Source organism: Drosophila subobscura, chromosome O (genome assembly GCF_008121235.1).
Source record: "Drosophila subobscura isolate 14011-0131.10 chromosome O, UCBerk_Dsub_1.0, whole genome shotgun sequence".
Classification (NCBI taxonomy): Eukaryota; Metazoa; Arthropoda; class Insecta; order Diptera; family Drosophilidae; genus Drosophila; species Drosophila subobscura.
Window position 1 is genome coordinate 7145236 of NC_048533.1, and position 14414 is coordinate 7159649.

Below are 14414 nucleotides of genomic sequence, written 5' to 3' on the forward strand. Positions count from 1 at the left end.
ACCCATAGCCACACCACACCACCCACTGAAACAACCAGCCACCCAACCATCCTAGTGGTTCGTTTCAGCGGACATTCCACGGTTTTGTTCTGGCTGCCTGCGTTGCATATTTCTGGTGCTTCAGCTCCTGCAGCCCCTACCATTTCGCTTTTTTAAATTTGCCCAATTCCAGGCATGATATTTGTGTGCCAGGACAGGACATGGCAGGGGCAAGAGTCGCGAATCGCGATACTATATACATATGTGCATATATGGGGGCTGGCCGGGCCTTATTTGCCTTTCAACTCGGAGGCCCGGATCGAGCGCGCGCGTTATTTATGCAAATGTCAAATATTTTGATATGCCGCTGCCATGTGAATGAAAGCAAACGGAAGTACATTATAAAGTTGGGTGGGGCAGCCCACTACCGCCTGCTGTCCTTCCTCTTCCTGTTCTTCCCATTCAGAGTGGTATTATTTGGCCAACCAACAAGCCGAATATGTGCCACTAATATGACCGACCCATGGCCCTCACAGCACCACTGCCAGCAGGTCGACGTCCATCTCCAATATGTGGGCTGAGGCGGTGGCGGTGGCAAGTGGCAAGTGGAGTAATTATGGCATTTTCGAAATTCCTCGTGCTCCTCCTGCTGTGCCGCCGCCTGAGGGCTGCTCTCCCGCGCTCTGTCTCTGCCTGAGGCTCCTGCAAAACAGCTCCTGGGGCTACACCCTCACCTGTTTGCCCCACCACATTATTATGTTGCCAACATGTACTTTTCTTTGTGGTTGGCTTTGTTGTCCTGGGAGGCACAGAGATACAGGAGCAGTGGGGATGGAAAATACATTTTTGAGATTATTGGCACGTTACGTAAATTACTTCGCAAAAGGAATTTTTAATTTTAACAACACCAAAGAGGGACATCCAACACCCAAAAAGAGATACACACACAAACACAGACACACACACACACACCACAGCGAGGGAGAATTTTCTATTGATTATTCTTCCAAAAGAGCGAGCCAGCCGCCTGTTGAATTTCCCTAGAAACTTATTTGGGCAATCAAATTGCTAATGGAGCTGCTGCCCAAGCAGCCGGAAACTCAATTAGTCTGCTGCTTTTTTTTGGGGGGGGTGTGGGGAAACTTTGCTAGAGAAACTTTTCAGAGTTGAGTGACCCCCAGAGTAGGGATGGGGGAGGATTCGGTGCTCTCTACAGTAAGACCACATTGAAAGATCGCGGCTGTGGCGGCTGCAACTCCTTGGCCTTCTGGCCCCAGGTGGTGGCCACTGGATGGACAACCACCTTGCGCTTCTTGTTGAATGTCAGCGATTCGTAGTGGTAGTCCTGGGAGACCTTCGCAGAGTTCATGTTGCTCACAAATGCCGGCCCGATGGGATCCAGATTCACGTAGAAGCAGTTGAGCAGAAAGATCTCGAAATTGAGGCGTGCCACCAGCTCGTAGGCGGCTCCCAGCTTCTCATTCCAAATGCTCACCGAAGTGAAGGACAGCGGCTCCCGCGCCTGCAGCTGAAGGGCGTCCTTGATGGTGCGAAAGGTGTGCAGGGTGATGACCCCTGTGGGTCCATCCCCAAGGTAATTGTGACTGAAATCAAAGACCATCATGGGCGAGGCATTCCGGGGAACCGTCTCCGCGGAGGACACAATCGTGTTGGCCTTTAGTTGTTCGACTCTGGACAGAGTTGTCAGGTACACAGGATGATTGGCTATCTCGGGGCGCAGCTCCTGCAAGCGATCCTGCAGTCGTTCCACAAACTCCTCCAGCATGGACTCCTGCAGCAGCAGCGTGGCCACCGCATTGGGCGCAAACGGATCGTGAATGGACTCCATCAGATAGTGCAACGCACAATTAATGTCCCCATCCTCGCAAAGGATCATCAGACGCGGCGAGCTCCATTTGTATTTGATTTCCTCTGGCTCCGACGATGCCTCTTCCGCTCCAATGCTTTGAAACAGCCGAGTGCCAGCAGTTGGTGCCTTTGGACCATCGCCTCCTGCAGCATTCTTCACTTTTACCATGGCTTGTGGCAAACTCACTCTCAGATCCCTGTTGCAGTCCAAATTGTGTATTGTTTCATACTTGATGAGTGGCACGGGCAGCAGGGGAAATTTTGGTATGACAAACTCCTCCTCCAAAATATGACTTTTCATTTTGCTGAAATTTAAAACTGATTCCCTGATTTGAAAGTGTAAGCAATGGGAACTTTTTGTTTGTCTAAATACAAATCCCATTTGGGGATATTCTGCCCACAAAATGTTGCCCAACTTCCCTGATAAACACACACATACTCGTATCGCTCTGCGATTTATCAAATCTCTCACTGGGTTCACACTTGATTTGGCTGCCAGTTGACCGAAGGACCTCTCTCATTGACCTTACTTTGCGGACGGCGGTGGGTGATTTACAGTTGATTTAACCGTTTAAGCATGGCTAATGCATAATAAACATTTTCCCCACAAACTTTTCAGCCACTTTTCCGAGTGCTCATTTGAGTGTGTCCGTGTGTATCTATGTGTATCGGTGTCTGTGTGTAGGGGAGGCAATTTCCCCTGCTTACGGTCCCTTCTGCTCAAACCTATTTGAGATAGAAATCATGTGCAGTCATTAGATTGTTTTTCGATTGACGTGACATGATAATGAATGATTTTCTCTCAGTTTTTTCTCTGGTTTTCCTTTTGTTTCCTTTCGCTTGTGGCTGTGTGGGGTTGTTGTTGTTCTTGTTGTCGTGAGGCTTTCCTGGGACTTGTAACTTTTCGTGTAACAACCACAGCCGCCTGCTGTTCTGCGGTTCGCCCTAAAAACCTGTAATTTCTGCGAACAAAAAAAAACCAAAAAGAGAAACAGAAATGGGTGTGCAAGGTGTCGACAGGCGGCAGGTGGCAGTCCAGTTTGTTTACGGATTTGTTAACGGCCGCCTGACCATAATGACCAATGAAGTGGCAAGCAGCGTCAAGTCTCAGCCCTGCCACCGAAATTACAACACGAATTGCAATTAAAATGGAAGTGGAAATGGCACGAAAATTGAAATTGCTGTTCGCTCGCACGCTCGTCTGCCTTAAGGGCTTTCTCTCACATAATTGGTTCCTAGAATGGAACTCCCACTCGTCTCACATGCAAATCCATACTCCCTTCGTTTGCCAGACAGAGTTCTGTTGCAAACAAGAGATTGACATTTCTGGACTCTGTTGACAGGTGGCCTGACAGTGCCGCAGAAGTGATGTCCCCGGCAGCCCAGCCCTGACAGCATCGAGCGCATTGCTGCTGCTGTTAAAGATCCTGTCCCACAAATAAATGTTGTATTTAAATAAAGTGAAGGGCGAGATGTAATTAAAATGTATAAATGTTCAGTGTTCAAAAGAGTCAGTCAACGGGAACCGCACGGAAATAAAAGGAACGAAATTAAAGGTATCACGTCTGGCACATTATAAGGATACGCCAGCCATCGCCCGCAGTTTCCTACATTCAAGTGGCAAGCAGCCTTGACGCCGCTGGGAGTAACAGGCTCTTGACATCCCCTCCCTTGGACTGTAGTATTTATTCTGCCACTCCCTTTGCATGTCATCGTCTTCGAGGTCTTCTTCTTCGTGTTCGTCTGCAACGTCTGCGTCTTGAGCGGCGGCGCTTTGTTTTGCCTTAATTAATACGCGTTTACATGTTGCCGACTTACGCACGCTTCGAAGCGTCGACACACGAGTGCCACGCCTATAAGCCCCCAACACCCACTCTGAAGAAAGGCTGGGTGTCCCCCCCCCTTTTGACGCACTGCGGTCGACACGCAAATGCAATTTGTGTGCAAAAGGTAATTTCTGTCTCCACGCACACGCACTCTCGAATGGAGAGAATGGAGAATGGGATGTGTGTGACTACAAAACAAATGAGTGAAATAAATATTTAAATAGTGGCCCTGTTTTGTTTCTTTTGCTCATTGTATGCCCTACTTTAGGGGGTATTTGGCCTAAGGGTACACATTTGGTAGTGTTTGTTTGTAAAGCTTTCAGGAGACCCTTCTGTTACTGTAGGACACTGGTAGCTCTGGTATATAAATTACATGTTTGCTTTCTTGAAGGTAATATTAGTATCCCCTAGAGTATTCGTAGCTTCGATCTTCATAATCAAACTTCCCCTCTGCCTTTTTTTCTGTTTGGTTTGCCTTCCATGAAACATTAATTAATGTGTTAGCTACACTACTCACACACACAAAAATGCTAATCAGGCCGGAGACAAAAGATTATCATTAATTAGGTGTGGGCGGTAATTACACTCTTTATTTTTCCTAGCTTTTCTCATGCGTTCCCTTCTCCTTTTCTGTCCATGAATGGGATACAATTAAAGCTTTAAAGAACTCAGCGCTACACATGAGAGGACTGGCACTGACAGTGTCCGCCATATGCTGCCGGCGGGGGCATCGTTGTGATAAAATCAAAATTTTAATTTAATTAAACACGAATTGAAATTTGTTGTAATCAATTAGCTTGGTGTTCACTGAACAGAGCACACACGGTGCACGGTGTGTGTGCACAGACAGGTACACACACATATAGAGATACACAAAGATACACACCGTACTTTTGTAACTTCTAAATGAATGAAGTTTCCAGCTGAATGACAGACAGATACAATCTTTTTTGTGTCATTGATGGGGCCTGCGTGGCGGCAGGTAGTTGAGGGGGGGATAATGCATGAATTAGCAATGGACTCTGTGCATTAATTAGTGAAAGCGAAACCCCCTCGACAACACGACATCTTGATTGTAGTTGAAATCCCATTGACTTTGTGCGCTTTCCTCTGTATTTTTTTGTATTTTATGTTATAGTTGATTTATGTTCGCCAGTTTAATGCTTTGTTTGTGTTCTTGTACCGATGATGTCCTGCGGTGTTATTTCTTGTAATTATGTAACAACAAATTGCTGTCGGTTAGGTGGATTGATGGAGGGTGGGCTGATAGGCGGTGGGAGATATTTGTGGGGTGTCATGAGATAAATTTAATTACAATGTAAAATAATGAGCGAACGCAATTTCCACTTTGTTTGCCTTCCACATTAACGAAGCAAATTAATGACAGCCCCCAAAGTCCAGATGTCAATTTTCCTCGTCTGGTTTTGCTGTCCAATCGGGGAATTGGAAATGCAATCATAAATAATGTGCAAAATACAATATTCTACCAATTTACGATGCACATTTTCATATTTCACAATTCATTGCTCACTGCTTCTTTATGTCTCTCTGTTTGGCTGTTTATTTATGACTTAAATTCATATTTAAAGCATAATGAAATCAATCAGAGCAGCTTCTTTAATCAGCTTAGACCACACAGAACAGCTGCAAATTCCAAGAAAATCATCCGTCCTGGGGTTTTTGTGCAAAATTAAAACACCACAAAGAAGGCGCCATACTCGTATTTTGTGAATGCAAATTATTGGCCGTAAGTGGCAGAGCAAAGGCATCCTGCTGCTACTGCTGCCAAAAATATGATTTAAATACGGAATGCCGCCATGAGGCTGCGAGGCAATGCAAATATTTTCGTTGGATTTATGTTAATTTTGTATGTCAGTGGGAGATGCTTCCGAAAGTTGTATCACATGCGGGCCCATGGCGCGTACGCATAATACAATAATAATTATATGCAAAGCAAATTGAAATGCCACATACACAAATATTTTAATCAGCTCTGCCACTGCCTCTGCCTCTGCTTCTGCTTCTGCAGCTGCCTTTGCCACTGCCTCCTCTCTGTCTCTCTCTCAACCTGTGCTTTCGTTTTATCTCTTTACAGGTAAATAAGGATAACCGAATCACGGAAGTGGAAAATTCCACAACTCATGGCGTGTGCGAGTGAGGAGATTTTCCGCGCTGACTTTTTGCAGGGCTTCAATATTGCGTGTCTCGATGGATTGTCAGATACAAGATTAAACCCTAGGGGAAAAGTGGGTGCTTGCGTGTGTGCGAAACGAAATGAAAATGAAATGAAACGAAATAATCGAGACATGCAATCTGGGGCGGGGAAGGGAAATGCATCATTAACGACTAATTAGTGACCAGGCGAACATGTTGACTCGGCGAGAAATGAGCTGCAGACCTCAATGAAATCAATGCCAAAGGAATTGTGGCCGAAAAGTTTCCATTCCGACGCTCGGACCAGAGGCTCAGACGCGTATAATCCTGGCAGAGCCCTCAAGCCATGGGAAATTAGCGTGCAACAGTGCTTGACTTTCTCCTACAATCCCTCTCTCTCTATCCCCCTCTGTCCCTGTGCCACTCAACTTTCTCCAACTCCACTTGTACGCACGCTCTCCCGCTGCCAGACAACTTGAAATCTTTTCACCATTTAGTGGGCTGCCTGCCTGACTGCTAGTATATGTGTGTGTGTGTGTGTCTGTGTGTGTGGGAGTGACTCGTTCCTGCTATTAAGTGCAGCCCTGCTGGAGGACTCCTTAGAGCTTGGAGGCCATGCGGCGTATGCGCAATAAAACGCATTTCAATAGATTATTACGCGCTCATAACTCCCCGACGCACATCGATTACAGGCGGACGTATTGTCTTATGCCTTCTGAGCGTTGCACTCAAGCCGGAAGTTGGCGGTAAACACAACATTTGCGGGCACTGTGTGTACAGTGGTCGGAAATCTATTAAGCAAGGCATGAAAAATAAAACCCATTTTCTTTGCCTATATATAATCGATCAATCAGTAAGAATCATAAATTATTTTTCTATGATTTAATTCATAATTTAAATAGATTCTTAGTGACTGTTGTCCTTTTTTCCACTATTTCGACCCACTGTTTCCGTCGACTTCGAAGTCCTCGCTGCGTCTGCGGTTACTCTGCACGTTTATTATGCCATTCACAGTTTAATAATGATAATAACGTCAGGATATTAAAGTTTTCCCGACTGTCGAACGTCTCACTGGGAATGTCCGACGGGACTTGGCTTCCATCACTTGTCTGAGTCTCGGTCTCGGTCTTTGGCTCTGGCTCTGGCTCTCGTTCTGGGCGGCATTAAAACTATAATCAGTTTATGCATTAAAGTAAATTGTGTACGTAATGTGCCCGCTGATGGTATGTCTTTTATTTATTTATTTTCTCCTCTTTTGCGCTACTTTTTATTATTACGGCTTAAACTTGCTTAGCGCATTTAACGCCCTTTTTTCTGACAGTCTGAGCTGTGAGAAAAACGGGGGAAAAAGCTGGGGCCGTTCGATATTAATAAAAGTTTGGCCAAAGTTAATTAAATCTGCTTTTTAATGTGCAGCCATGCATGGGGCATCCAAGGCGCGAACGTAATAAATTGACCGTACGCACCATAATGTTCATATATTCGCATCTATATCTCTAGCGGAGGAGGATGCTGCTGCTGCTGCTGCTATTTGCTGTTGTTGGTGGGGTTTCAGATAAAGTTTTTCGCAGTGGAAAAATCCAGCAAAAGTGAGTCATAAAGTGGGGTTTTCTCTCGGTGGGTTGCTTTTGGTTTTATGCTCGCACTTTCGTTGGCTAAATCTACGAAAAATATAAAAGCATATTTGATATATTTCGCCTTTTCTAACCCGAGCTTTTAGTGCTTCTTTTTGTGCAATAAATCATGAAAATGTTCCCTCATCGTTTGCGATTATTCAGGTGTCAGCCGCACGACTTACTTCCATCATTTTACTTAACTTTGATTAAGCCGAAATCCCTCAATTGTCCCACATAATTGGAATAACTACTTTGCCAAATCCTAATTGAGATTTCTGCAGTGTCCTGTCTGCCCCAGCCCATCCCGACGCTGTGTCCTCTAGTTAATGCCTTCTTTGTGCCATAACGAGTTTGCATTGTAAGGTAATTGGTAATTTTAATGCTTCACCTGACACAAATTTCCGTTTGATGTTACATATACATATACATACATATATGTACATGTCTATGTACATCTCGAGTGAATGCCTCTAGGGCCGTCATACAGCTGTCTTGTCCGCCTCGAGGCTGCGGGCGAGGCCGGGGCCGACGCTTCTTGGCCTTAATAAAGCACATAAAATGGCATTAGAGTGGCAACAAAGTCGCCATTATGAGTTCTTTTGTGGCATTTAGCCGCCTTTGTGCGGGCGCGTCAATATTTAATAGCGCCCTGAGCCTCGTTTCTCCACCATTCTTTACATTGTTCGCCGCCGTCGTGCACAAGAGAGGAGCAAGTTTTTTATTAAATAATGTGAAGCTTTCATGTCTTGGCAGGACAGGACAGGGCAGGGCAGGGCAGAGCCTGCCGCTCCTTCAATTAAAGTTGAACTGAGCTCAAAGCTGAAATTTGCGTGTTATTTTTCAATTCCTTCTGCCCAAGAAGTCAAGAAAGCACTTAGCAGAGCGCTACTAAATGGCAAACAATCGAAGCAATCAAGCGAAATCATCGCCTCCAAACCGATGAAGCGCGTGTGTAGTGGCCACTCTCTCTGCCTTCCATGGCAATTCGATTAGGCAGAAGCTTCCTTAAGCTACACGGAATGGGGAGGTTCTGCCTTTAATTAAAATGGGACACAACTATGCCAGAGACAAGGACAGGGAACAGGGGACAGGGACATGCCTTAGATTTGTGTCAAGTGCCTGACAGAGAAGCCAAAGCCGAAACTTTATCAAAGTTTAGAGGATGAGGAGGAGTAGGGGGAGCTGGAGCTGTCGCTGTCGAGGGTCAACAAATTCCTTGGCAAACAAATTTAATAACATAATTTAAAGCTTCTGTTTTTGTAGGAACTAGAGGAAGCTTCTGCTTCTACATTTTGTCATTGTGTGCGGTTTTAAGTGAATTACAAGCTAAAATGGCCACAACGAATGTCACAGAATGCCGCCAACAACAATGCCAATAACACATACAGGATAACACAAACAGGATGACAGCAGTAGCTGTAGCTGTAGCTGTTGCCTGGAGGGGCCAAAGCCGAGACGCAGGACAAAGCCAGCCAAGCGACAAAATTATGTAAAAAGTCGAGCAACAAAACAGCACACAAAGCCAGAGAACCAGAGAACCAGAGAGCTAGAGCCAGAAACGGAAGCAGCAGAGAGGAGGCCAGAGTGGCGAAGGCCAGAACACAGAAATTGTCTAAGCGATGAACAAAGTGAAAGCGAGAAGACAGAGAGTGGGAGAGTGTGACCTCTGGAGGCCACTCGGTGGCAAAAGTTGAAGGCAGCCCCAGCCGAAAACTGCAAATGAACATGCGACAAGACACAACAGGAAACGATTACCCAGCCCCCTCCGCTGCCGATGGCACCAGAGATATGTAAGAAAACACACAGAGAGAGAGTATCGCAAGACAGGTCTAGAGTTTCCACGGCTCGGAATTTGCTTTAAATATTTTCACAAATCGAGTCAAATTCATTAAGCGGCTGTTTGTGCAAGAGCTTTGAAAATTGAGCTAAACGATGCGAAATGACGCCAAGATGGTATTAAATTATGAATACCTGAAGCAAAAGGAGCAAGCGGAGAAACCTGCCCAGAGGATATGCCAGTCATGAGACCCACAATCTTTCTTTCTACCTCTGCTGCCACCAAAAAGTGTGTGCGGTGAGGCAAGTGTGGGAAATGCCTCGCCTGTCTGCTGTGTCTCCTGTTAACAAGCGAAACGAATGACTAAACAGAGGAGCGCCAGCAGCCCCCGAAGCACATAGATAACCAGCTCCAAGGGTTGGGGCTCGGCTCCGGGACTGGGTCTGGGACCCTGGCTGAAATACTGAATCTTCGGGCTGTAAGCAACTTAAATTTTGCAGGCCGAAACAGAGAGAGGCCCTGCTGTTCGCTGGCTGTGTAATTCATTATGTATGCCTAATGTTAACAATTTAGCAGCTATTGGTTTATCTTAATGAAGCCGTCTGCCCCCCAGGAGCGACCTAAATACACAGACACACTTACACAGAACGAAAAGCGAAAGAGAGTGCCACTCCCACACACACACACACACACACACATGGCCACACACAGTTGAGCGACCTTCCGGCCTGCTTTTGGCAGTCTTTAACTTTTATTATGGGGCCATCCCACCTCACCCCATCCTTAATCCTCCGCCCTGGCTCCATTACACTGTCGACGGAAAAGATTTAACCACCCTGGGAAGCCCCTTGTCGCCCCTTTGACACTTGGGGAACAAAAAATATTGTCACACTTAACCGCGAAACGGTTGAACTTTTGTGGAAGACCCTGGCACTGGTGCAGCTCTTTCCTGTTGCTGCTTATCCCTTTGTCTTTTGCATTTTTCAAGTTTCCTTAAATATTAAAGAGCTCTCATTGCGGTTTGTGCCAATGCTCCCCCTCCTCTGCCAGATCTATGCGGCGGGGCAGAGTCCCTGGCGGACCAGCTGACGAAGCGGCGAAAGTGTTGACACTCGTGGGAAAATGTTTTAATAATTTGTGTAAAGAGTTGACAGCTTGTGTGGCACGAAAAGGCAAAGGGTGTGCTGTGGTCTAGAGTGTGCTGTGTTGTGGCACGTGTGAAAAGCTAAACTTTTATTTTCTACAAAAAAAAAAAAGAAAGAGAAAAGGTTCTGCAGAGGAGGGTGCATCGAGGGTTGCTGACAAAAGGCTAAACAGCATTGACAACGAGTTTGGTTTGGTCATAAAATATTCAAAAATATATATGACGCACATAGATACTCACCCACACACACACGCAAGCAGTTGGGCCCCCACATCTCAGCCCCAAAATTTGACATGAATTTCGATTGGGATTTGGTCTGTGCCCTTGGCTGCTGGCCAGCCAATTGATTTGCTTTTTGGGCACTAGCGCACATATGTATGTACATTGGCATCGACAGGTCGCACACACACACACACACACAAACCAGCGTATGTATGTATTAGTGTGTCATTAGGAAAGGTCAAAGCTTATTAAATATTTTATATGGCATATGCGACCCACACCCCTCAGTAAATGGCTTCCACATTGAGGCAGGCAGAGTAGAGTACTTTTTGAGTGGTGGTCTGGCTGACACATGTCCTCCTTGTGAGGTCAAGGACAAATACCAAGTCTGACAAGCAAGTACTCCTTGGCGTATCCCCTGCTATGGGATACAACCTGTTTGACATACTCATTTACATGATTGAACTTCTGTCTGCCGCCACATCGATACCAGAGCCCTGTGCCTTGTGCTTTCCCATAGATTTTTATGCAAATTTCCTGTTGCTTTTCTTACTCAATTAGAGGAAAACCGAGGGGAATATCCCCATAGAATTGCCTGATTAGATTACACCTTCCCAATGTCTATGGTGAAACCTTGAACTTAAATTGGAGAAGTACAAAAGCAACACAAGACTGGCAGCTTAAAATGAACGAAGGAATCTACTGCCATGGTCGAATGCCAGGCAAACACATAAATTAAACAACTGAGAAAAGGGAGAAGCAGGAAGAAACTGGTTGAACGTTTGCTGTTTTGAAATTTATTAGCCAAACAAAAGATTTATTAATGCGAAAATTTGCAGCATCAGCACACAGTGTGTTCGAGGCATTCTTGATCTATATTTGCCTTTGTTTCATGCGGTGCCACACACAGACAAATAAAGCTTAAGCTGCATGGAACGCACACGTAAACAGACAGAGAGCAAGAGAGAAATGAGCAAAGTAATGTGCAGAGGGAAGCAAAAATTGACATCGAACCACCTGGAAAATCCTCCCCGACATCCGACACACACGCAAGCAGACAGAACAAATGCACTTGCATTGATTAGTTTACCTAATTTGCTGGTGGGTTTACTCTGACCCCGACCCATCCACCCACCCATACGATGGCGATGCGATGGTCGGCTTGATGTTGCATTTAAGTGGATCCCAATTTGGGCCAACATTTTACACACAGTGCGCTGCAGCGATTACCTCTCTCACACTCTCATGGGAGATGAGAGCCTATCGCTAAGTGGCTTGGGTGTGTGTGTTAATTGCATTGGGGCCTTCGGCGGGCTGGATGGCAGAAACAAGTGTGGATTCACTTGCCATAATGCATTCAAAGTGGAGTGGACCTCCGTGCCAACGATGCGTATGAGTAATCTGTCAGCCTGAGCCATAAATTAAATTTTTAGTCAGCAGTCCCAGTAATAATTCTTAGCTCCGAACTCTGTTTGCTTAAGTTTTGCACAGATTGGCATATGAATAAATGACTGTGAATATTTCTGCAAACTTATATATACATACTCTAACTTATGCCCTGTGTATAAATTGGTTGGGCAAAACTTTGGCTGGTAGCTACCTGAGAGATGATTAAGTGTACGCAATTTATTAACAGATCAAAGTTTATGGTAGTCCCGTGTGTGGGCATGGGGCGAGTGTCTTCTGATTTATGATGTGCCATCAAAGGAGCCACGCGCCAGCCACTGTGGGTGGTGCAAAAGGCCCCCACAAGGAAAGGCAACAATTTCCAGGAAATATTCTCCAAATTCCTACACATCTAATTTGGGTTTATTTATAATTTTGTTTTGGTTCCAGTTTATCGTTTTGGGAGCTTACTTAAATTCGTCGGGCAGCAATGTCGAAAGTTTCAATTGAAGATTAAACTTTCAACTGTCTTTTCCACTTTTCCCGATTAACTTTCCATAGTACGCGCGCAATGACGACGACGACGAAGGCGGTTGGCAAGTGACACACTGCCAGACTCCGATGCTGACGTAATCGTGTGCGCGCTCTCTCTCTCTCTCTTTCGCACATTTTTGGCAAGTTTTTCTTGGTTTCCTTTTCGGGTATGGGGCCGCCACTCAATCGCTGTTTAAAGTGCTTCTCAGCAACAACAATTTTGAACAGTGATGTGGAACAAACACTGCTGATGCCGCTGTCGCTGTCGCTGAGTCTTGTGCCGCTGCTGCAACTGGCCTTTCGTGCTACTGAAAATGGAATATAAACCTGTGATTTTTATAGCCGACTTTATTTTCCGCTATTTGTTGTTGCCGCTCGGCTTTTGCCAGCCGTGCTGGGGCCCCGTGGCCACCAAGGCGTTGGATGGGAGGCAACATTTGCTTTTATAGACTTTTTCGCTGCCCGGTGTAATAGTTTCCGTTTCCACTTGGGTCTCTCCCTACCCAAAGCCATCCCTCGACTACTTCAGACTGACCGACCCTTCAGATATTATTTTCGTCTTCAAAACAAAGCAAAAAAATTACTTGCAATGCCCGCAGAAGGAGTGTGTTCCATGTGTGTGTAAAAAAGCCATAAACTGAAGAAATGAAGAGCTTTGCTTTGCCTCTCGTGGCAGAATTTTGTTGTTTAAGCTTGCTTATATCTTTGCAATAGCAAATATATAACTTAGTTGAGCAATAGTTATGCCCGGTAATCAATTTCCCAACTATAGAAATACATTTCCACAGCTTAAACACAAACTGTAGAGTTTATATTGGGGCCCCCAGCGCCATGTTTGTGTGTGTTGTGGAAAATAAGAAGCAGCAGCAGCGGCAGAAGCATTCATTAGGAATGTGGGGAAAGTGTTTTTGTGTGCTCCAGCTTAAGCTTTTAAAAGCAACAGTGAAGCCTCCACTCAACGCCACTCCACACGGAGCCGCTGACAGACTGAGAAACTGCCAGAAATCGGAGTGGCGCAGTGGCGGAGTGACGCAGGGACGGAGGCAGAGAAAACTATTTTGACTAGACTACATCATGATGAGAGCTGCACGTGCCAGGGGCATGGACATCGCATGAACATGCTCCACACACACACACACACTAACATCCAGATGTAGTAGATGTTTTTATAGATGTTAAGATAAACATCTCGGGGGCCAGGACTACAGCAAATGAAAGGGGCCTGCCGCCGCCTGCTGGGGGCAACAGACATTAATTCAGAGCTCGAAAAGAGTAGCTCGAGAATGGTGGGGAAGGGGAACGCCCCACACCCACACGCACACTCACACACAGGCGCTAGGCAATGCCATAAAAATTTGTTGTACAGCATCAGCAACAGCAGCAGCACACTTTAATGTGAAAATTCTCCGCCCTGACGCTGACGCTGCCTCTGCCTTGAGCCGACCCCCCTCTCGTATGGCGTATACGTAATCTGTTGTGTAATGTCTTTAGTTGTGTCAACTTCGAGGAGAGGCCAATCCCAGCACTCCGGACCAAAAACTGATTCAGAGAGAGTGCGAAAAAAAAAAATCCAAAGCCAGAGAGAAACAGAGCCATGAGCCGTAGCTGTAGCTGTAGCAGTAACAGTGGAGAGCCAGAGCCATGCAAGGAGGCGCATAAGTTGAAGTTTTGAAACAACATTTAGATAAATTTCCCCCGAGACCCGCAGTCCCGCAGACCCCCAGGACAGATGGATGGATGGCTTTGGCTGGCCATGGCTGGCTACGGCTGGCTGACTGGATGGGAATAGCGGAAAGAATGATGTAGTGCCACAAGCTGTAGCAAATTTAGTTTTCATACATAGTTAGTCCCCTAGTAAATGGTGTAAACTACTTTGAATAAGTATCAGTCTAGTCTCGAAATTGAAT

General features: G+C 45.7%; 1 protein-coding gene across 1 annotated transcript; it reads right to left on the reverse strand.

Annotated features, from left to right (window-relative positions):
* Window positions 1-970: 970 nt before the first annotated feature.
* Window positions 971-2185, reverse strand: LOC117896596. The gene has a single exon (XM_034805022.1). It carries the CDS (start codon window positions 2147-2149, stop codon window positions 1190-1192), a length of 960 nt encoding a protein of 319 aa, XP_034660913.1. The 5' UTR covers window positions 2150-2185; the 3' UTR covers window positions 971-1189.
* Window positions 2186-14414: the final 12229 nt, after the last annotated feature.

Bases quoted from the DNA above. Each gene is read 5' to 3' on its own strand.
- LOC117896596 (XM_034805022.1), bottom strand. From the start codon at position 2,149: ATGAAAAGTCATATTTTGGAGGAGGAGTTTGTCATACCAAAATTTCCC.